Here is a 24687-nt window from a genome sequence, read left to right as displayed (position 1 = left end):
GAAACTTTCAATTTTGATTCTGAGTTTATCTTCCAGATGTGTGTGTGTGTTTGCATGTGCAAGCGCACATGTGCACGTTTGTGCTTCATCTTCTGTGAGATATTTTGGAATTATTTAGATCTTGACCTGGAATCACATTTTAGCTCCTTTTCTTACTAAATGAAAGAAATGCTAGCTGAGTAAGGTTTTTTTTGGCGCCTCTATTTTCTTTCTTTTGGTTTTTCAAGACAGGGTTTCTCTGTAGCTTTGGTGCCTATCCTGGAACTAGGAACTAGATCTTGTAGAACAGACTGGCCTAGAACTCACAGAGATCCGCCTGCCTCTGCCTCCCGAGTGCTGGGACTAAAGGCATGTGCCACCACCGCCTGGCCATTCTTCTATTTTCTATACAATGAGTTTAATATCCTGCATTCTCTGGGTTGTTGTGAGGCTTTAATAGAATAAAGTACAAAAGTATCAAACACTGTTTAAAATATAATACGCATTGAGTAACTCAAGCCTTTTCTTTATTATACATCTGAATATTTGCAGTTTCTTCTATTTGATTTGTTTGTTGTTATGAGTAAACTGAAATGATTCAGAGTCTAGGAAAGATGGTCCTGAATTTAGGAAGGATAATGTGATAGTGAACACACACTCATAAATATTTGTTTTTAAATATCCACACAGTAACCATATGAATTAAGTTGACATTATGTATGTTTCATAGATGAAGTAAGATACATTTGGGCAGGTTAAATGACTTGCTTAATTGCATAGGAAACTGACTGAGGTCCTCTGGCCCCATTTCAGTGATCTTGGTTTTGAGTCTCTACTTCAAATACCAAATAGAGTTGTATGACAGAATCAATGACAGTTTTATTTCATTCCAAGGGAAGTAGTTGCATAAAGTAATCTCAGTGAAAAATGATGATAGCTTTTTTGGTAAAATCTAAATCTGTATTTTCCAGTAGAATTTTCTATAAAAAAAATTAGAAATGTTTTATAGTTGCACTAGCCAGTATGATAGCAATGAATAACAGCACAAATGATTTTTCAGAACTTAATTTGAAATGTGGGTCCAGAGAGGTGGCTCAGCAATAAAAAGTTCTTGGGGTTCTTCTAAGACCCTAGTTTGGTTCCTAACATCTATAATGGGCACCTCACAACCACCTGTAACTTCAGCTTCAGGGGATGTGAAACCCTCTTTCTGGCTCTTGAAGGCATCTGTATATATTATTAGAACCCGTTGTGGTAGTGTAAGTTTGTACATTCAACAATCAAGACATTGAATCTGGAAGGATTGTGAATTTAAGGCTAGCCAGAGCTGTATAGTGAGCTCAGACAAACAGTTGTGGCTAATTTGTGCTACATAGTGAACTGAGACAAACAGGTAGATGTGGTATTGACTTGTAGTTTTCCACAATGGAAAGGTAAAGTCTCTAACCAGCATTCACTGTTCTCCTCATACTTAACAAATAAAAATAATTGGAGTTTAAGAAAAAATATAATTACATAATACCATTTAGAAAAAGTTAAGTGGGTCTTAATGTGTTGGGATATATTTCTTCTACTGTTTCATATCTTTAAAAGGATTCTCCAGACCTCTCTAATCCATGCATACTTAAGAGCTTCTGCTTAGAGTAGCTTGGTATTTTCAGTTACATTTCAGTGAAAGTGTGTAGAGCAGGCTAATTTTCTAAAGCCATTTCAGGATTTAATTAGCAATAAGTTCTGGTGGCTGTTCTAGAATGACCAGAGGGACAGGCTTTTCAGTCTTTTCCCGGTAAAGAAGAAACTAATGCTTGGATCTGACGTAAGTGCTGTAGTGTATGCACATCCTGAAACAGCGCAAGTGCCCATCAGTCTGTGTAGTGTTTATGTAGCACGTCAAACTATGAAAGGTAGAGTGAAGAATAATTTGTAAGTTACTTTAGTAGGAAAAGACTTTTAAACCTATGCTTTAAAGATAATCCTGTTTTAGTTTCTTAGATGAAAAATGAGTATTCAAATATTAATTCAGGGAACATACATACTTAGAGCATAAAGCATTCAAATGCAAACTATTGGGTATATCTTTTTCCACCTGTAATGATGTTAAAAAATTGGCATTATCCTTGGTGTTCTAACATGTCCTTAGTATTCTTTTTTTGCAGTGCAGTCTGCTAAGTACGTCATTCTTCAGTACCTGGCTTCTTATTGTCACCTACACTCTCAAGTTTGTGTGGCCCCTTAAACGATGCCCAACTCTTTTTTTTTTTTTTTATATTTATTTATTATGTATACAATGTTCTGCCTACACGTACCCCTGCAGGCCAGAAGAGGGCACCAGGCCTCATTACAGATGGTTGTTAGCCACCGTGTGGTTGCTGGGAATTGAACTCAGGACCTTTGAAAGAGCAGGCAATGCTCTTAACCGCTGAGCCATCTCTCCAGCCCCACGATGCCCAACTCTTATCTTTCATCTTTGGCTTTACCTTTGCATACTTACACATAAATCACTAATTTCTACCAATTGATCTTCTGTTTGTGTTATAAGGATTAAATTAGTCTTGGATTATAGATAATAAATGAGTTTATATTTTATCTGTATTTTTTATTAAATATTTGTTTTAATACTGACTTTAAATTTTAATTAACTTGGTGAAAGATTCAACTTGGCAAAATGTTTAATGTTAAGTAACAGAATTTAAAATTTGTAGCCTTTTTTCTGTTTTAAAGAAACTTGGTGAAGATGAAGAGGAATTATCTGAATTACAGCTTCGTCTTTTGGCTCTTCAGTCAGCCAGTAAGAAATGGCAACAAAAAGAGCAACAGGTGATGAAAGAGAGCAAAGAAAAACTGACCAAGACAAAAACTGTCCAACAGAAGGCTAAAACCAGCACAAAAGTACATTCAGCTAAAAAAGTTAGCACTACAGGTGATTATTTCTCGTAAATTATTTCAATTGAACTAATATATCTTGTATCTAGTTTTTAATTCAGAGATTTCTAAAAATTAATTTACTTCTCAAAAAAAATTGAGAATTAATAAGATACAATTCTAAACCCCTCCTCCCATCCCCGAAAACAAAAATTGAACACAGCAACATAGAGTCCGTTTTTGTACTGGCCAGTGACTCTTGGGTATAGAGTTGGTCAGTGAGGGTGGGGGGTTGAAGACTTGAAGTTGGGTAGGGAGATGAGTAGTATCAAAGCAGGGAAAGAATATTATGAAAATATATAAAAAAAAGTTTAATTAAAAACATTTTATTTTATGTGTATGGGTATTTTATCCATGTGTGTCAGAACTATGTGCATATTTGGTGCCTGCAGAGGCAGACAAAGACATGAAATCCCCTGGAATTGTAGTCACAGATGGTTGTGAGCTGGAAATTGAGCCTGGGTCTTCTTTAAAGAAATATTTATTTATTTATTTATTTATTTATTTATTTATTTATTTATTGCTGGGAATTGAACTCAGGACCTCTGGAAGAGCAGGCAATGCTCTTAACCGCTGAGCCATCTCTCCAGCCCCAAGCCTGGATCTTCTTGTTCCTAATCACCAAGTCATCTCTCCAGCTCTATAATTTAGGGAGTTTTGAGTTTGGGAAAATATAGAGTCCTAAATCGGATGATAATCCTCTTACTTAACTATATAAGTTAGCAGTATAAACATATTTATATCGACATTTCTGTGTTTTTTCTGGGTAGCTAAACAAGCATTGAGGAAACAGCAAACCAAGGCATGGAAGAAACTCCAGCAGCAAAAGGAACAGGAGAGGCAGAAGGAAGAGGACCAGCGGAAACAAGCTGAGGAAGAAGAGAGGAGGAAAAGAGAAGAAGAAATTAGAAAAATTCGAGACCTTTCCAACCAGGAGGAGCAGTATAATCGGTTCATGAAATTAGTTGGTGGCAAGAGGAGATCAAGAAGCAAAGTAAGGAATAGAGAAACATCACCAAAATGTTCAGACCCTTAACAATGTCCTATCGTTCACTGAGGGTTATACACATGTGCCGCAGAGTGCACGTGGAGACCAGTGGGTCATGGAGCTTGAACTCTGGTCTTGTGCTTGGCAGCATGTGCCTTTATCTACTGAGCCATCTTGTTGGGCCAGAATGTTCATATTTAAGTGTTTTGTTAATATCATTTCAAAGATCCAGTCAGCTGAGGAAAATTGCAAATATTTTATGTCTGATAGAGCTTATTTTTTTCTATGTATGTGAGAGAATGTATGTTGTGTGCACGAGTGTGCACATGCTTGCCTTGCAGCTGCATGTAGAAGCCACACGCTAGTGTGTTTTCTTCAGTCACTTCTTTTCCTTCTGTTTTTGAGACGGGGTTTTACTGAACCTGGAGCTGACTGTTTGATTTAGAGTTTGCTGACTGTCAAGCTCCTGAGATCTGTGTTCTCTTGTGGTGGGCTTGCAAGCGTGTATTGCCATGTCTGGCTTTGTACCTGGGTCCTGTGGATCCAAACTCAGAATCCTTTCATAGGAAGTCTTTTACATAACCACCAAGTTCCTTCCATCAGCCCTATTTATAATCTTTGAGGAGAAAGTTAGGTACAATTGAGGATAAATCTCATAGTCCTAGATTATAAGAATTGAACAGGTTGGAATTTTGATTAACAAAAGCCTGTCTTTCAGCTGGGCCTGGTGCTATACTCCTATAATCTCAGTTACCTGGGAGGCTAAGGCAGGATGATCACATATTCAGGCTTTCTTGAGTAATTTAGTGAGACGCTGTCTAAGAAGTTACAGACAAGCCCCCAACCCCACTCTGCTTTTAGCATTTTGTTCATCTTCTATTTATAAAAAAGGTTATTAAATTATAGTAAGGTCCTGATATGAAAATGCCTGTTTCTTTTTTTTTTAAATATTCATTTATTATGTATACAATATTCTGTCTGCGTGTATGCCTGAAGAGGGCACCAGACCTCATTACAGATGGCTGTGAGCCACCATGTAGTTGCTGGGAATTGAACTCAGGACCTTTGGAAGAGCAGGCAATGCTCTTAACCGTTGAGCCATCTCTCCAGCCCCCAAATTCTTATGGGGGCAATATTGGATTAGTTGTTTATTGTTTACTATGTAGAATGAGAGATGTGGAGAATAATTAGTGTATACTGATTTAAAGTTTACTAAGTCTTCCTGTAGTAATAACTACTGCCTAGCTATTTTGTTTTTAGTCCTTAGCATGTATTGAGCATTATTATTACATGTATTGACGATAGCTGAGTCAGCCGTTACCTTTATGCCGCTGTCAGGAGAATGGGAGGGTTAACATGACAAGGACTACCAGTGACTGTGGTTTTGGACTTCTGAATTAAGAATATACTCAAAAGTATACTAAATGTAGAGAAATATAAAAAGTAAGAATTAAGGAGTCAAGAGGAAGTTTTCTTTATGCAAGAAAGAGCTATAATTATTCATAGTTAAGACTTTTATAAATAAAATCTTTGTCTAGAAATAAGTATTATTTGTATGTTATCTCTGCATAGGTTTGTGTTTTCTTTTTTTGTTTTAGTTTTTGTCATAAACTGAGTAAGACATAAGAATTAAAAATCATAGTACATAAACATGCCAATCCACGTTTAATTTTCAGATACTGTTGATTCATTTGTAAGTGAAATGTTCTTGACTTGTCTGTGTCTGCGTATGAGTGTTTATTTGCCTGTGTGCATGCCTTGTACCACTTGCGTGCCTGATGCCTGTGGATCCTCTAGAACTGGAGTTACAGACCATTGGGAGCTACCCTGTGGGTGCTGGAAATTGGCTTGCTCTCTTAAGATCCATTTCTTTAGCTCCTGTTCTTGACTTTAAAAATAATAGTCTGATGTTAATAATTGTAATGCAAAAAATGACCATTTCCTTCTAGTTTCATGCCTAAACCATGACTGCATAACTGTTGGAAGAACTTTGTAATTTTTTTTAAAAGAGGGATTGCATTTACTTAGTGGCTTAGATGATGGGGGAATTGACCTGTACAGATAATACTTGGCTGTCATAGACCCTTTCCAGATTGATGCCATAGGCAGGTCTCATAGAGTCATAATAATTTTGTGTATTTCTCCCTAAAATATAATTATCAACTCTTTTGTGATAACTAGCCCAAGAATAGTCTGTTGTAACTAAGAAAAATATTATTGTATACTTAGTCTTCAGATCCTGACCTGAGGCGATCCTTAGATAAGCAACCTGATAGTGGAGGAGGCATTTATCAATATGATAACTATGAAGAAGTTGCTATGGATACAGATAGTGAAACCAGTTCTCCAGGTAGGAGAAAAAACTTTGAAACATTTTGATAATCATGATTAAGCTACTCAAAACCTCGAAAGCCATGTGGACTGAAGGTGAGACTTAGTGATGATTTTCTGTGATACTGTAAGTACTTGGGGTAAACCGCAGATGGATAGTTTTCACCTTTATTTTCAAGTCTGTTCTTCTAGAGAGGCTTTAAGTTAAGAGGCTTTGTTCCCACTCTGAGAGCAATTGATCTGAAACAGGAAGATTGTGGAAGAATTTTATGAATAACGGAATTAAAGCCATGAACCACCATGCCCAGCTCAGACAGTTTTTCTTACTACTCAGATGTGATTGACCATGAGAAAACTATTTTCTTACTGGTGCTCAACACCTACAACCGAGACAGGAACACAGGAGAAGTTGGGATGTTCAGAAGATTGATGCTCTCTCTCATATCGTCATGTTCTAAGACCAAATCAAAACTAGAACCAGTTCATGTGTCTAGACTAAAGAAAAAACAGAAATACATGATTTATGAAATGTTGCCATAAGTATTCATTTTTAGGACATTGTTTTAGCTGATATTTGATATTTTTTTATTTTATTTTATTTTTTTTTTTTTGAGACAGGGTTTCTCTGTGTAATGGCCCTAGCTGTCCTAGAACTGGCTCTTGTAGACCAGGTTGGCCTCGAACCTGTCTGCCTCTGCCTCCCTAATGCTGGGATTAAAGGCGTGCGCCACCACAGCCCAGCCTGATACCCTTACATTATAGTATGACAAAGGAAAGGGTCGTCTTTTATTTTCAAGTTCATGGAGGTGGATTCATCACTATTTGAAATACTAACAACACTATTAACTCACCACAGCCATTAATGCATGTGTTTAAATAATTTTATAGAACTTCTTACAGAGAAAACATACTTTCAACTTTGTCAGATTTTAACTTATAGAATTAGGTATTTATCATGTCTTGTTCTGTCTTCCTCCATCCCCCATTCTCCCTACTTTTCTTCTCCGTCCTCTTAGTTTTCTGAGATAGGGTCTTATTATATTGCCCAGGTTTTTCTTACATTTCTTGAGCACCCTAGGCTGTCCTTGAATCTGATTCTCCTTCTCTGTTTCCCAAACACTGAGACTACAGCCACGTGCATCACACCTGGCTGATACTTAGATTTTTCAGAAGGGTAGTGTAATAAAGATTAACATATTCTCAGATTTAGGCTGTGAATCAACTGTTTGAAAGGCAGATGTTGTCTTTGTATTAACTTGTGAGACAACTGGGAAAAGTTCTATTGGTTTGATAGTCCTCACTCTTAGCTCCATTTCAACTTGAAATCTTGTCCTTGCCTTCCTTAGCACCATATTAAGGGAGGAATGAAGTCATGTTGTTTTCTTCTCTCTTAGGGCCCTTTGGCAGGAATCAAGAGAATTTATTTCATCATTTTGTAAAAATTATGTTAAGAAAAAAAGTGCTCTAGTCTCTATTAATACTATTAGGCTTTCCACCTCATAGTGAGATAGAGGGAAGGTGGTTTGCTTCCCTCTGTAGCCCAACTGCCTCAGACCAGGCATCCTCTTGCCTTGGCCTTCTGAGCCCTGGGATTATATTATTTAATTTCATATGTATGTTACAATCCCTAACAAAAAATGAATTTTGAGGAATTAAATGCCATCTTAATGATAACATTGAACTTAATGGAGCTTAGAAGGTCTGATTAGCACTCTATCTCAGTAATATGTTTCCTCAATCTTATATATACATTTTATATGTTCTGCTGAAATAGTTGACTAAAACTTGTGTTGAATTTTTTTTCTTCTAAACAGCTCCTTCGCCAGTACAACCACCATTTTTCTCGGAATGTTCATTGGGGTATTTTTCTTCAGCACCATCTGTTTCTTTGCCTCCACCAGCTCAGGTTTCAGTAAGTAAAAACTGAGTGTGATTTCAAAGAAAATTATTGTGTATCTTCTAATTTGTTTTGAAAAATTGAACTGCTTACTTTGAAGAGTGCTTAAAAAATCATAATCACTAACTAGAATTAAAAGCTAGAAATATGCAGAATTAAGCAGTTGATTGTTTAGCTATCCACTTGTTAGATTTTTTTTTTAAGTATAGCTTTTTAATTTCATACTGAATTCAGTTTTTCCTTTTCTTTGCTTCTCAAATAATTGCTACTCAGGAAATGTATTCCAAAGCAGAATAAAAATTGTCTGCTCCTGTGGATTTTATTTTATTGGTCTTTTTGTTCATTTGTTTGTTTGTTTTTAAGGCAAGGTCTCTATGTAGCCCTGGGTGTTGTAGGACTTGCTATATAGATAAGGCGGTCCTCAAACTCACAGAGATCCCCTGATTTTGTCTTCCAAGTGCTAGGAAGATTTAAATAGGATGCTCATTTCTCTTTGGATAACCATAGTTACTTTTACCTTGAAAATTAGACAAAAGAAATATATTATCTATAGAAATTAAGTCCTTTTTATTTTCTTTTAAAAATCCATTTAGTTGTGATGTGTGTGTGTGCGTGTGGCATCCACACATCCACACGTGTGGATGTCAGAGTACAGCTGTGTTTGGCTCCTTCCACCACTTGGGTTCTGGGTACCTGTTTTAAGCTATTGAGCCATCTTGGCAGCACTGACATTTAAAGAGCTATCAGTCACCGTTTTTTTTTTTTTTTGAGGCAGGGTCTCACTCTATATCATTGGCTTGCCTGTAATCCTATATTTAGGCAAGATTGGCCTCAGAGAGATTAGCCTGCCTCCACCTCTGAGCACTGACTGGGCTGGGATTATGGTGCCTGCCACACTCTGGGCAGTGTTTACCCAGCTTAAAAAAAAAAATGTGAAGAACCACAAAATAAAGAAAGGTTCTGTAGTTATTCCTAGATTGAGAGGCTCTAGATATCGAACAATATCTCCTACTAGGTAAGAGAACTTTTCATCGAACATTTTTCTGTGAATGTGTGGTGTCTTCCAGTAGAGTTTATGGGGAGGGGAGGTGAAATGCTTTCTTTAGAGAAGAAGGAATGAATGACCTAAAATGTGAGGAGAACTACTGGAAAGTCTTTGAAGCAAAAGCATCAAGACCAAAGGGTTTATAAGAAATAAGTTTCCTACATAATCTCTAAGAAGCCATTTTTACAAGGTTTTTAAGGGGTGCTGAACAGGTACTCTGGGCTCTTATAATCCCTTTGATTTGTAGTTGAGTTTTACTACTATTTAACTTTTTTTGTTACTACATTTTTTAATTTGCTAATCTCCTTAATTTGGCACTAGGCATGGTATACATGCCTTTAATCCCAGTGCTTATGAGGAGCAGGCGGACACATCTCTGAGCTGGAGGCCAGCCTGTTCTACATAGCGAGTTCCAGGGCAGTCAGGGCTGCATAGTGAGACCCTGTCCACAAATACATAAATGCTTTAACTTAAATACATGATTTTAGTTTTAGTGTTGTTGTTTGCTTGATATGATATGAAGTGAATGATCTTGTCTGATTTGATTCTTATACCTTCTAGAATTTTAAATGTAGATAAGGACAGGATCAGGGGTGTTTATATTTTATAATTACTATGATATTCATAAATGTTTCCATCAATTACAAAAGAAACATTTTCATGGTTGAAGATTAAATTCTTGGTTAGCTTTGAGTTATGCATATTTACATCAGTATACATAGAAAAATTAAAAATAAGAGTATGTACTTTTTCTGAATTAATATTGCTTCATAATGTTTGATGTTAATAAATTTTGCATTTAAATTAATTCTTTAAAAACACAGTCTGTGCCATCTTTGAGCCAGCCTTATGGAGAAGGCTTGTGTGTTTCTCTTGAACCTCTACCTCCTCCACCACCTTTGCCACCTCTTCCACCTGAAGATCCAGAACAACCTCCAAAACCACCTTTTGCAGATGAAGAGGAGGAAGAAGAAATGCTCCTTCGAGAAGAATTGCTTAAGTCTTTAGCAAATAAGAGAGCTTTTAAGCCAGAGGTAATTGAGTGCCTGACCCTCTAGGTGGTGCTCTCGGGCCAGTTAGCATGGTTCTAATTTTGTCTGCCTGGATGAGGGTTTAGAAGGTTTTTCAGCAAAGGCACACCTTTTATTTGAAAATGTTTCTCTTTTTCTTATTAGGAAGCATCCAGTAATAGTGATCCCCCTTCACCTCCAGTTCTGAACAATTCTCAGCCTTTGGCAAGAAGCAATCTCTCAATAGTCAGTATTAATACAGTGTCTCAGCCTAGGATACAGAATCCAAAGTTTCACAGAGGACCTCGTCTTCCACGAACTGTGATCTCGGTAAAAACAAACTTAAGATAACACTATTCTAAAAGCTTATTATTAAAGCTTCATTAGTAAAAAGTAAATATTTTTACTGTTCTGTCCCCACTTGTCCAGCTCATTTATATATAAAAATAAATTCTTGTATAAATTAAAATATTTAATTTTAAAATTTTAAAGAAGTTTGATGTAAGATGGGTAGAATTTGGTGATGGTGTGTTTGAGGATGTATTCTCTTCAGAGTGTCATAGATACTTTTCCTCTGCTCTTCCTGAAGATTATAAATTGGCCCACTGCAGTCTTTTCTGCTGTTATTTTAACATATGGGTCTCTAAAAAAAAAATTTGGGCACTTTAAAAAAGCCCACGCCCCAATTGGGAGTTGAACCAAGACCCTCAACCATAGCAAGCAAGCAAGCATGCTACCACAGAACTTTATCCTCAGACTTTTTTTAAGTTTGGAGACAGGATCTCACTAAATTGCACAGGCAGGCCTTGAACTTAGTATTCTTCCTTAGCCTCCAGACTCGTCAGAATTGCAGGCCTGTGCCACCAGTTGAAGCTGCTGCATCTTTTTATAACTTGTTCCTATTTTCAACCAGAGATCATGCTATAATGGAAGAATTTGTTTATGATTCTTCTTAAGAAAGCTGAACTGAGTCTGGTAGTAACATGCAGTCCCAGCTTACAGGTGCTGGGAGCTTGAGTTTGCATAGTATGACTGGCCCAAAAAGCAATGTGGTTCATTGGTAGAGTGATTTCCCTAGTATGTACAAAGCTCTGGGTACAGACCCCAGTTCTAGAAAATAAAAGTTGAAATGACAGTTTTTAAAATCTTATTTCCTAATGGCTTTAAAGGAAAATAAATAGAGCAAAGTCAAGTTGGAATTTTGCCTGTTAAGTAAACTAACTTTGGTCAGTCACCCTATATTTGTAGACACAAAGTCTACAAAGTTTTATAAATAATTTCTTTACTTTTTAAGAGTTATTTAAATGGTAGTATCTTTTTATAGAAATAAAAAAGTTATCGAAGAAGGTTATCATAGTAATGTCTGGGAAAACAAAAATGTAGACTGCTTTTTGTGCTTGGGGCTATAATCATAGGATGTAGCCAGAAGATGCCACTATATACTATGTGTAGTTATTTCTGTGTGTTGATACACAAATAGTTTAAAAACCTTATCCAATGCTATACAATTAAATGTCACAGAGAAATGAAAAGAATAGAAATGCTTTCCCTGGGGATTGAGAGATTGCTCATTGGTTAAGAGCACTTGCAGCTTCTGTATGAGACTAGAGTTTAATTTGAGGGCCCATGTTATGTGGCTCAAAACCACCTGTAACTCCAGCTCCAGGAAATTGAATGCCCTTTTCTGACCTCTGAGGCCACCTGCACACACATGTGACGTACATACAGACACATAGACAAACAGACTCACACTAATTTTTTTAATAATGAAAAAGAAACAAAATTTTTACTACTATGAGTAACAATAACATTGTTTTGTAGCTTCCAAAACATAAATCAGTGGTTGTAACACTGAATGATTCAGATGACAGTGAGTCCGATGGGGAGGCTTCCAAGGCAACCAATAGTGTTTTTGGTGGATTAGAGTCCATGATCAAAGAAGCAAGACGAACTGCTGAGGTATGTGCTGTAATTAATGGTGAAAGAAAGTTGATTTATTGGCAGTCATTACAGTTAATTTTGTTCCTGAAAAATTACATCTTAGAGTTAAGGCATTTTTAGTACAATGATTTGTGGAAAAAGTATTTGTGCTTTTAGTACTTAAGTAATGAAGCATCTGTTGATTATATAAATTTTACGGGTTTGAAAATCCCCCTTGTTTCTAATGACTCTCTTTTCAAAATAGTGAAGTGAGTTCATATTCTGTGTGCCAGGGAAATGTGCTGTTCTCCAGTATTATTACATTAACCAAAACACCAGTTTTCAGCTAAGAAAATCTATAGTTTAAGCCGTTTCAGGGTTTTTTCTGTCCCAGTTGTTGGTCAGATATGATTCAGCTCAATGTTTTCTAAGGTTTTGACACTAGGTAGATTAGTAATTGAGTAGTTGACAGCTAACCTCTTTATTTTTTCAAAAGAAGAATGAATATATTAATATATTCTTAAATATATTAGTATATACTAGGGTATGACATAAAATAACAGATATCAGTGTAGAATTTTTAAAAGCGATCTGGTTTAAATATTTTTTTAGCAAGCTTCAAAACCCAAAGTACCTCCAAAATCTGAAAAAGAAAATGACCCTCTGCGCACACCTGAAGCTTTGCCTGAGGAAAAGAAGATTGAATATCGATTGCTAAAGGAAGAGATTGCCAAGTAAGTGAGCTTTTATGTGATTCAGTTTAGGGTATGTGTTTGCTGAAGTTCCTTTTGTCTATAAACTATGACTCAGGAATATGAGCGGTGGTGATTTTTTTCCTAGTTAGGGAGTCAATGCTATTACGATTATCACATGGAGAGGTCGGTTATCATCTATCAACGTAAGTACAGTGAGGAAAACGCAGAACTGCACTGTTAGCTCTGAATGCCAGCCTGAGTCTGTCTCCTGGTTAAGCAGTCAGTGTCATATGTATTCTATAAAATAAATATTTTAGAGAACATGATTTTTTTTTTTTTTTTTTTTTTTGGTTTTTCGAGACAGGGTTTCTCTGTGGTTTTGGAGCCTGTCCTGGAACTAGCTCTTGTAGACCAGGCTGGTCTCGAACTCACAGAGATCCGCCTGCCTTTGCCTCCCGAGTGCTGGGATTAAAGGCGTATGCCACCACCGCCCGGCGAGAAGATGATTTTTATTTACTCTTGGACTAATCCATCTCTCTCAAATTTAGCCGTGAGAAACAACGTTTGATTAAATCAGATCAGCTGAAGACAAGCTCATCATCCCCAGTGAACTCAGATGTGGAAATGGATGGGATTGGTAGAATAGCAATGGTCACTAAGCAAGTTGCAGATGCAGAAGCAAAGCTTAAAAAACACAGGTGAGTTTCACTCAGTGCCTGATTAAATATGTCATGTATCTGGATGTGCCTAAGTTCAAGGATCTGTATCTATCTATATTTATATGTGTATAAGTCATTATTAGCTCCTCTAGGATTGCGACCACCTCTGGCGCCTCCACCCCTACCCCCCTTTCAGGGTATGATAGGTTACACTCCCTCCCCACCAAGGTCTGGAAACTCCATTCAGGGATGCTTTGGGTACCTGTCTGGAGCTTGGATGTGCTAGGGGAGGTTTGCTGGGCCACCCCTGGGTCATGAATTCTTAACACGTGGTAGAACTAAAGCAGTTACTCATCCTATTGTCTCACACATTTATGTAAATAATTTAATACTTGATTAGAGGTACCAAGACCTTGAAAGAAGGTTGTCAGTCAGATTGAGACATAGCTAAAATTACATGTAAATATCTTCATTTTAGAATCTTTTAGAACATCTTCATTGGAAACATGTTTTTCTTTTTTAGAGAAAACACATTCCTATAACTTACTGTGGGGTGCACATGTGTGTGTGCACTCCTCTATGTGTGTGTGTATTTTTGAAGTGTAGCTCTCGCTGGTCTCTAATTTGGTGTGTAGATAAGGCTGGCCTCAAGTCTGTGGCAGTCTTCATGGGATTAGAGGCATGTGTTGTATTATTAAAGGTGAACTGCTTGCTGGGAGTAGTTGTCTGGTCTAAGGAATAATGCTTGTAGTGTCTGGCTCCTAAATTAACTCATAATTAATTTATATTTAAATAGCCCAATGACTTTTAAAAAATTTTTTATTTCATTTTTTAGAATTTTATGTGCATTGGGTGTTTTGACATGGGTGTCAGGTCCCCTGGAACTGGAGTTACAGACAGTTGTGAGCTGCCTTGTGGGCTCTGGGAATTGAACCTGGGTCCACTGGGAGAATAGTCAGTGGTCTTAACTGGTGAATCATATCTCCAGTCTCTGCCCAATGACTTTTTAAAGACAAGCTTTTAAGTGTTTATTTGTATGTCATTCAGGTATAGGAGTTAGGAGTTCATGGCCTCATTTCTAAAATTTTAGACTACTGGTATTTTAAGTATTCTAAAAGCTTAATACATTCTGAACGTGTTTAAATGTATTGGTCTTGGTATTTGTCTTGTGCTAAACTATGTTTCATCTTCAGTTTATGAACAGAGTTCTTATTTGCATATAAGAAAAATTCCTTAAATGCATTATAATATAATATTACTACTTTGAAATTTCTCTTTTGTGATGGTGTCATTCTGCTAGTTTAGAAAACAATAAGCATTTTGTTATTCACTACTTAGGATTCTCTTGATAAAAGATGAATCAGTTTTAAAGAATCTAGTAGTACAAGAAGCCAAGAAGAAAGAGTCTGTTCGAAATGCTGAAGCAAAAATTACAAAACTTACAGAACAACTTCAAGCAGCTGAGAAAATCCTCAGTGTTAACAGGATGTTTTTGAAGAAGCTCCAAGAACAAGTAATGCTCTTTATATAAACATTAAATGTGGTAGTCTTTTGTTTACTGCATTTTTAAAAAGAATTTTATTTTTATTCATGTGTATGTGTCTGGCGTCTGCCACATGTGCTGGCGTTCACTGGAGTCAGATGGCACTGTATCCCTGGAGCTGGAGTTACAAGAAGGTTGTGAGCTGCTGGACATGGGTGCTAGGAGCTGAGCTCCAGTCCTCTGGAGAAACAGTTAACTGCTGAGCCATCTCTCCAGTCCTAGTACTGCGTATTTTTAGAGACTTCCTCTGTGTGTGTCTTTTCTGTCTAAAGCAAAGGGGAAGAAATTGAACATACATCATCAATATATATGTAACCTGCAGTCTGTTACTGAGTGAGACATAATATTGAGTATTTTTGGGTTGAATACCTCTAAAGCTATTGCGAGGGTATTTCCTAAGATTTTCTTTTATGTTTTCTATTTTCAGATTCACAGAGTTCAGCAGCGTGTTACCATTAAGAAAGCTTTGACTCTGAAATATGGCGAAGAGTTTGCTCGGGCAAAAGCAGTGGCCAGTAAAGAACTGGGGAAACGCAAACTGGAACAGGATCGTCTTGGAGTAAGTTGCTTGTAGGAATATTTTTGGAAAGCAGTTTTTTTTTTAAATACTTCTAAACTAAGAAATGTATAGAGTAATTCCAACTTTGCTGCAAATTCAGAGAGAACAGATTATATTAATATTCTCTATAAGATCGAGAAGAGGATATTTTTAAATGATACATGTTGGGATAATTTTAAAATTTATTTTGCATTGGCTTTAGTTTTTGTCAGTCACAGATTAACTAGCAAAAGTATATTGACTTGTAAATTATTTGGTGCTCCTTTTCTATTTAGTTTTATTATGCTGGTATTATATTCTACTGGCTCACAATTATCTTGTGAGGAATTGTGTGTGATTGCATAAAGTGCTGTAAAATATTTACTTCTCTCCCCCAGCCAAACAAAATGATGAGATTGGATAATTCTCTAATATCAAGTCCAAGAAAACATTCAGCAGAATTAATTGCTATGGAAAAAAGACGATTACAAAAGCTAGAATATGAATATGCCTTGAAAATTCAAAAGTTAAAAGAAGCCCGCGCCCTCAAAGCAAAGGAACAGCACAATCTTGTTCCAGTTGTGGAAGAGGAACCTGAGTTTTCTTTACCACAACCCTCACTTCATGATCTGACTCAAGATAAATTAACCTTGGACTCAGAAGAAAACGATGTTGATGATGAAGTTTTGTCAGGTTCAAACAGAGAGCGAAGAAGATCCTTCCTAGAGTCCAATGCTTTTACTAAGCCCAACCTTAAGCACACTGATACCCCTAACAAAGAATGCATCAACAAACTCAGTAAAAGTACTGTAGAAAAGCCAGAACTTTTTCTAGGGTTAAAGATTGGTGAATTACAAAAATTATATTCAAAAGCCGACAGCTTAAAACAATTGATTTTAAAAACTACCACAGGCATTACAGAAAAGATTTTGCATGGTCAGGTAAGTGGGATTTCATATTTTGTATAAAATCTAGAGTTTACTCAGTGCCTCACTTGTCATGTAGAATTATTATGATGTTGGGGTTTGTTTGTTTGTTTGTTTTTTGCAGGAGATCTCTGTGGACGTGGATTTTATCACAGCACAGAGTAAAACAACAGAAGTGAAGCCATGTCCTTTCAGACCCTACCAGAGCCCTCTTCTAGTCTTTAAATCCTACAGGTATAAAAGAGAGAGTTAATAGTTTGAGTTTCAGGATTACTCTGGCTCTTAATAGAAGCATTTAAATTACAGTCAACTGGAAAACAAATCTTTTTATGGAAGTCAAAAAAGTATATTGCTATTGTTCTCAAATCATTTCAGAAATTATGGTTTAGCGTGTTCTTTGGGTTCAAATTCTGTTAAGTATTTTAGAACTAGAGTCTTGTAAAAAATTTAATTTATTTATTAATTTAATACTTTTTTTTTTTTTTAAAGATAGGTTCTTACTATATAGCTGTGACTGTACTGGAACTTGCTTTATAGCCTCAAACTTGAAGTAATCCTTTTGCCTTTGCCTCCCAAGTGCTACAGCATCTTATAGTTGTGTGTTACCATTTTTTGGGCCAGTAAAGATGTTCAATTTTGAATTTTTAATATTAACAGTTTTCATTTGCATTGACCAGCCTTTAGAATATTGACTTAGAAATTCTTAGATGGCTAGTGTTGTCCCACATTTTCAGAATGTTAGAAGTTTTGGACTGCTAAATGAGCGTGATTTTATGATAAAATTGTAAAGCATTTAATAGGTAGTATCAGGTCATATCCTAGCATTTGTATTGGCTGGTAATGTATACAAGAAATACTTTTAGAATAGAGCATTATTTATATTTTTTCTCTAAAATAAATAGTTTTTTATTATATCTTTTCGGTGATTGTTGTTGTTTATTTGTGCTGGGAATTGAACCTCATACATGCTAGGCAGGTACTCTGTTACTGAATGCTTCCCAGGCTTTCTTTTTTTTTTCTCCTTTCTTTTTATGAGATGGAGCCTTTTTATATCAGCTTGGCTTTCTTTGAACTCAGCCTCCAAATGCTGAGAAAGAGTTGTGCACCAACTCCCTCCGTTTTCTACTTGACGTCTCTCATGTTCTCATTATACAAGTAGCTTATCATTATTACTTATATTCTTGTTATTTGTATTACTTTTGAGTGTTGATTTGATTAGGTAAGCATTTTAACTGAGAAAGGAAAACTGAAGAAAATGTCTAGCTCTTAGGGAAATGTGTATGGACTATAAGTTTTCTATTCATTTTCTTTCTAGATTTAGTCCTTATTATCGAACCAAGGAAAAGCTTCCCCTGAGTTCAGTATCATACAGTAATATGATTGAGCCAGATCAATGTTTCTGCCGTTTTGATTTAACGGGAACATGTAATGATGATGATTGTCAGTGGTGAGTAGTTTTCATTTGGAGGAAACGTGTAGAGAAAGTTATGGTTCCGTGACTTAGATAAGTACACGGTTATCTCTTGTGCTATTTTATTTTAGGCAGCACGTGAAAGACTATACACTTAGCCGAAAACAGTTGTTCCAGGACATTCTATCATATAACCTGTCATTGATTGGCTGTTCAGAGACAAGTACTGATGAGGAAGTTGCTTCTGCAACAGGTTTGTAATGATTTCTAAATCCTATAGTGAAGTAGAAAGTACTTTATTTGATGCAGAAACCATAGAATACTAGCATACACTTGTGAGATAGTATTGTCAAATTTCTTCCCAGATTTTGGTGCCATATAATGTCTTTTGGCTTAAAGTAATCATTATTTATAGATATGTTTATTTATTATCATTATCCAGAGTTATTGTAAAGTCACCGAACTTTATCATTCTTCATTTGGGCCTTCTACTTTTACTTGATAACGTAGTTCATTTTAGTTCATGGACTGCCAACTCCAGTAAATATTGTAGTATGGTGGGAAGGATTTGTCATAGTAATTTAACCATAGGCCTTGCCCTTTCGTAAGTCATAGGTGTTTACTGACTAGTACCATATATAGCTTAAATCTTTTTTTTTTTTTTTGGTTTTTCAAGACAGGGTTTCTCTGTGGTTTTGGAGCCTGTCCTGGAACTAGCTCTTGTAGACCAGGCTGGTCTCGAACTCACAGAGATCCGCCTGCCTCTGCCTCCCAAGTGCTGGGATTAAAGGCGTGCGCCACCACCGCCCGGCTATAGCTTAAATCTTAAGTTATTTGCTTCATAATCTTTAATTAGTATAGTTATTGCAGTCACATTTTTCTATTAAATACAGTATCATTTTTATTTTCAGAAAAGTATGTTGAAAAACTTTTTGGAGTAAACAAAGACCGAATGTCAATGGACCAGATGGCTGTTCTCCTTGTTAGCAATGTTAATGAAAGTAAAGGTCATAGTAAGTATGTATGTGTGTGTATGGATGCATGTGTGTTTCTTATTTCTGTGTGACTGCAGACTGTCTGGCATTTCGTTTTTAAAGAGAATGTTGTCTTTTATTACCATGATCAAATAAATGTAGCTCTTTTAAAGTCTTTGATATAATAAAGAAAATACTTGGTTACCTTGATTAACAATCTTCATCTTCTCCTATCTGTGTTAGCACCTCCATTTACAACTTACAAAGATAAAAGAAAATGGAAGCCAAAGTTTTGTAGAAAACCTGTATCAGAGAATAATTTTAGTAGTGATGACGAGCAGTCTGCAGGACCAATTCAGTATGGTAAGAAGTTACTTCATTTGAGCTCTAGGATTATTAAGTGGTGTTCCCTTTGTCAAAATAGTAACAATTCTTTCAGTGTATCTACTAACCTAGTCTATAAAATGTATTTTCTTAAACTTGTACAGTTGGTGTTTTTCATTGTCTTAACTGCAATTGCAATATAGTTATTTGTTGTGCAGAATTGATTCTAACATTGCAGAACATTTTTATTCATTCTCTGCTCAAGAAATAGGATGAACAAACTCTAATATATATGGTGCCTCATATATTTGCAAACATGCTTTAGTGGGGTGAGCATAGCTTCATTTGAAAACTACTGCCTTGTCAGAGTCTTGAAAGGTCATGTTCTTTTCTGCTTTATTTTGGAGTCTGTGTTTTCTGACATGGCAGTAAACTAGTGTGTGTGTATGTATATATGTGTGTGAAACCAGTGAAGAAACTCATTGTAGAGTACATCCTGCATTCTCATTTTTAGTTTGCATAATTTGTGGATTAATAATGAGGTCCAGGTACCTTCAGATGCTTATTTGTGATTATGTAATGTGTAATTCTGTAGTTGAGATGTAGAAGAAACACTTTGTAACTTTTAACTTAGAGTTCCCCCTCACACACATGGATACACAGGTCAAGGGTCTCCTGTAGCCAAGGCTGGCCTTGAACTCCTGATTCTCCTGCCTCCACCTGTGGAGTGCTGGGTTTATAGGTGTGCACCATCATGGCTGTATTTTAACTTTTAGTTTAGTTTTATAGTTATAATTCACAATTATTATTATGATTACCCTTGACATAATTAACATGTTTAATATTATTTACCAGCAGACCATAGCTCGTCTATAAGCTGAATCCTATTCTTATTTCCCCGGTGCTTGAAACAGCACCATCCGTACTTCCAGAAGTGTCGAGGTTTGAATGGTTAATTTTCTGATAGTTCAACTTCACACCTGGAAATCTACCTTTCACTAGAATCTTCAGCGATGAGAAAATTTCCCCCCCTTGGGTTGTTAAAGAAGATATAAAGCTAATGTACTTGTTCTTACAGCCTTCCGACCAGAGAACCAAATCAATGTTCCAGCTTTGGACACTGTTGTCACTCCAGACGATGTTAGGTATTTTACCAGTGACACTGACGACATTGCTAATCTAGAAGCAAGTGTACTCGAAAATCCTTCTCATGTACAGCTTTGGCTAAAACTCGCATACAAGTGCTTGAATCAAAATGAGGGGTAAGTCAACTTCATACTGTTTTGAAATATTTATACCTTTATGTTGCCAGAGGTTTCTGTCCAACCCGATCCCACAGCCGTTCAGTCCCAAAGAAACACACAGGTCTACATTAATCATAAACTGGTTGGACTATTTGCTCAGACTAGTAATCTTTCTTACATCTTAAATTAGCCCATAATTGTTGTCTGTGTTAGCCACGTGGCTTGGTTCCTTTTACCAGCGAGGCTTTCTCTTCCCAGAATTCTCCTGTTCTCGTCGCCCCGCTTCTACTTCTTGCGTGTCTACTGACCAATCAGCATTTTATTGAAACAATACAAGTGACAGAGTACAAGACCATTGTCCCATAGTACCTTTATTTTTTTTATTTTATTTTACCTGTGGTCATCAGTGGAGTCTTTTTGTTTGAGACAGGATTTCACTCTGACCGAGGTTGGTCTGCAGTTTGCTTCATGGCCCAGGCAGTCAGAGTGCTGACATTGCAAATGTAAGCTATTGCACCTGGTTTGAGTGTTTTAGTTTTTGAAACAGGATCTTTTGATGTAACCTTGATTGGTCTAGAATTTGCTGTGTAAGTGAAGATGACCTTGAATTAATGCTTTCCTCTTCTTACTTCCAAAGTACTGAAATTACAGGTACATTCCATCATTCCTGGCTTTGAATCTTTGTTTTGTTTTTTGACAAAACCAAAACTATAGTGTTGTTGCTCTAAACCTAGTAGAAAAGTTTAAGAATAAAGCTTCATTTCGTGTTCATGGCTCAGTGGATAAAACTGTTAATTATTTAATGGATAATAGGTGGTAAAGTCTACTGAAGTTTGTTGCACATGGATCTTTAATCTTAGCGGGTAGCTCTATGTAAGTTTGAGGCCAGCCTAGTCTACACAGTGAGTTCCAGGCCAGCCAAGGTTACACAGTAATAGCTTGTCTTAAAAACCAAAAAGGAGCCAGGCAGTGGTGACACACGCCTTTAATCCCAGCAGTCGTGAGGCACAGACGGGCGGATCTCTGTGAGTTCAAGGACATCTAGGTCTAAAGAGTTAGTTCTAAGACAGGCTCTGAAGCTACAGAGAAACCCTTTCTCGAAAAACAAAACCAAAAGTCTTTTAGTAAAAGTTTGATGAGGATAGGAAAGATTTAAATTTTGGGTTAATTTGCAGTGGAGATTAAAGTTTACTTAAACACCTTCAAATTCTGATGGAATTGGTCTTTTTTTCTGCATGTGGTTATTTTCAAGTTATGATAAATAATATATTCAACAGCTAGTAGTTTCTGTTATAAACTTCATACTGGACTTTTTAATAGTGGAGAGCAAGCCTGGAATAATGTTTACAGTGTAATTTTAAAGTATTATGAGAAGGAGTCTACTGGGAAAGACTTATCTTAAAACTTGGTATAAACTGTTTAAGAAGGCTGTGATAAACCACACATACCTGAACATAGTCTTATTTAAGTTGCCTATGTGTGATTTCCACAAGAATGGGGTAAGTTACAGTGCTTTCTTACTCGTTATTGAGTAAAGGACAAAAGAACTGTACATTACTCTATGAATAGGATCATGAGAGAATTATCTTCTTTAAGAAGATAGCAAGCCTTTGAGGTAAAAAGAACTATTATATTGAAAGCTTTGATATTTTGTGCCAGCAGTAGCTGGCCTTGAGAGAGAGAGTTGTTTAACTTTTCCTGTTTTCAAACAGTATAAATCATAAAAAGTATTGCTGAATATGTACATAGATCACATTTGAAGTTGATAATCCTAGTGCTTTTATTACATTATGTTTTATCTGTGGTAAATGCTTACTGAGTTTCTACTTTTTATTACTTTTTATCATTGTGGTCCTGGCTTCCTGTAGGTTCTTAATAGAAAGTAGAGTTTTAGTTTGGTTCATTTGATTAGCTCTGCTTAGATGTTACATGTTGTGATATATTTTATTTAGTTAGTTTCTGCACTGCTGGTGCTTGAAACCTGGTGCCATGTGCTTGCTAGGCACATGTGAGCTTCAGCCTTACCTGCTCTTATAATGGAACACTTGCCCTTTTTTTAAATGTACAGACTGTGTTCAGAATCTTTGGATTCTGCTTTGAATGTACTGGCTCGAGCACTGGAAAACAATAAAGACAATCCAGAAATTTGGTGCCATTACCTCAGATTGTTCTCAAAAAGAGGGACCAAGGAGGAGGTGCAGGAAATGTGTGAAACAGCTGTCGAGTATGCTCCTGACTATCAAAGCTTTTGGACTGTAAGTAGAAAAGCTAGCAGGCTTGTGTTTGATATGTCTGCTATGTTCATAATTCCTTCAAACATCTTCATTGTTGGTATGTATCTTAATAGATTATACTTTATCAGTATGTGGATTTGCTTACCAGATTCTCAGGTTCCCAGTTCTATAGGGATAGATTTTTGATGAAACATGAGGAATATTTAAAGAAGACAGATTTATTGGTTAAAGAGAAAAATAATGAGATGATTGGATAAATTATTATGTAGTTTTCATTTGGACAAAGTTAAGAGAGTTTCATAAAACATGAAAAATTTTTATTTTTTTAAAATTTCTTCTGTTGTATATAATTATGATTCCTGGGATTTTTTTTTATTTTTCTTCACTGTTTATGTAGTCTTACCTGTAATTTCTGCTAGTACTGTATCTTTTTTAAAAAATATTTATTTATTTATTTATTATGTATACAATATTCTGTCTGTGTGTATGTCTGCAAGCCAGAAGAGGGCACCAGATCTCATTACAGATGGTTGTGAGCCACCATGTGGTTGCTGGGAATTGAACTCAGCACCTTTGGAAGAGCAGGCAATGCTCTTAACCACTGAACCATCTCTTCAGCCCAGTACTGTATCTTTCTTTGAGAGATTTTTTTTCTTATCTAAACCTAAAATGATAATTGGTCCATTTGTGAAAAGGATTCATGTTTGTCAATATCTGAACTCAGGAATAACTTTTGTCCAGTGAACTCAGGTACCATTAAATTTGATCAATTTCTAGATGAATATGTTATCAGATGTCTTTCTTTGTTTCTAAGTCAGCTGAGACTTAGACCAGACCCTTGTAAACGGTAAGCACCCATATCACCACCGAGTCACATTCCAGTGCCAGAGACAAATTTATCAACGTTACTTTGTTTTTTTCCTTTGATACTGAATTTTCTATGTTGGTTAGCTTGGCTCAAACTCCTGAGTTAAAATAGTGCTCCTTCCTCAGCTTTGTGGCAATTCTATGCCAACAGGCCTCATGTTTGTCATTTATTTGGTGAACATGAGTTTGGATAGCATAATACTTCTTAATAAATGAACTGATTACTATAAATAACTTGTCCTTTTTCAGTTGAGATGCTGAGTAGACTTGAATAGCAAAGGCTTTATTTGTTTAGAATCTGGAGGTTTATACTGAATTTGTTGCTGTTGATAATCACAAGATTTTCCAATGAAAGAATATTAAAAAGATACATATTTTCCTTAAATTTGCTTGATCTTTAATGTGCTGTGCATTTCTAATACAGATTCTTTTTGAATTTTTTATATTTTGTGTGTATGAGTGTTTTGCCTGCATGTATGTCTGTGTACCACTTGTGTGTCTGTTGACTTGGGTGTTAGAGGATGTGGAACCCCTGGGTCTATTACAGATCATTGTGAGCCATTATGTGGGTAGTGGGAATTGAACCTCATACCTCTGCAGCAACTCTTAACTGCTGAGCTATCTCTCCAGCCCAGAGATTCTTCTAATTTTAAATAGTCACATCCCTATGTAGCACAGACTGTATGATCATAAATGTAAGCTTTGTATATGTATCGTGGTCATGTCATTGTGTTTTGACTCAGAGATGCAGTGAATTCCTCTCAAGGATGATCTGGATAGTGCATCTTATTGATTTAGTTTATATATACGATTTTTGTGAAAGAAGGACAGATTAGGATATTTCACTGGAAAGTAGAGTTATACATTCTTATAGTTACTCTTTTCATAAATTGTACATCTGTTGAAGCAGTCAGTGTCTTAATTGAAAGACAAAAATTAACATGTTTATTCTGTATAGCAAGATTAATTATTTGAAACTCTTTGGATCAGTTTCTACACCTAGAAAGCACCTTTGAAGAAAAGGATTACGTATGTGAGAGGATGGTGCAATTTCTGATGGGAGCGGCCAAGCAGGAAATATCAGATATTCTGTCGTTTCATCTTTTAGAGGCTCTTTTGTTTAGAGTTCAACTGCACATATTCACTGGGAGGTGCCAAAGCGCACTTGCAATTTTACAGG

General features: G+C 36.2%; 1 protein-coding gene across 1 annotated transcript in view; it reads left to right on the top strand.

Moving 5' to 3' along the window:
* Zfc3h1 (zinc finger C3H1-type containing) overlaps nucleotides 1-24687 on the top strand; it is a 52358-nt gene that overhangs the window by 13987 nt on the left and 13684 nt on the right. The window contains exons 4-23 of the mRNA XM_075954864.1: nucleotides 2701-2899; nucleotides 3672-3895; nucleotides 6119-6239; nucleotides 8035-8132; nucleotides 9987-10196; nucleotides 10338-10502; nucleotides 11994-12131; nucleotides 12705-12826; nucleotides 13336-13485; nucleotides 14785-14959; nucleotides 15417-15548; nucleotides 15926-16468; nucleotides 16578-16687; nucleotides 17769-17900; nucleotides 17996-18117; nucleotides 18776-18877; nucleotides 19082-19201; nucleotides 20241-20424; nucleotides 22475-22661; nucleotides 24498-24686. Coding sequence (XP_075810979.1) covers nucleotides 2701-2899; nucleotides 3672-3895; nucleotides 6119-6239; nucleotides 8035-8132; nucleotides 9987-10196; nucleotides 10338-10502; nucleotides 11994-12131; nucleotides 12705-12826; nucleotides 13336-13485; nucleotides 14785-14959; nucleotides 15417-15548; nucleotides 15926-16468; nucleotides 16578-16687; nucleotides 17769-17900; nucleotides 17996-18117; nucleotides 18776-18877; nucleotides 19082-19201; nucleotides 20241-20424; nucleotides 22475-22661; nucleotides 24498-24686 — 3423 coding nt within the window. The remainder of the gene's footprint in view (nucleotides 1-2700; nucleotides 2900-3671; nucleotides 3896-6118; nucleotides 6240-8034; nucleotides 8133-9986; nucleotides 10197-10337; nucleotides 10503-11993; nucleotides 12132-12704; nucleotides 12827-13335; nucleotides 13486-14784; nucleotides 14960-15416; nucleotides 15549-15925; nucleotides 16469-16577; nucleotides 16688-17768; nucleotides 17901-17995; nucleotides 18118-18775; nucleotides 18878-19081; nucleotides 19202-20240; nucleotides 20425-22474; nucleotides 22662-24497; nucleotide 24687) is intronic.

This window comes from Microtus pennsylvanicus, chromosome 20 (genome assembly GCF_037038515.1).
Source record: "Microtus pennsylvanicus isolate mMicPen1 chromosome 20, mMicPen1.hap1, whole genome shotgun sequence".
NCBI classification, from domain to species: domain Eukaryota; kingdom Metazoa; phylum Chordata; class Mammalia; order Rodentia; family Cricetidae; genus Microtus; species Microtus pennsylvanicus.
This window is presented reverse-complemented; position numbering and strand designations above follow the sequence as displayed.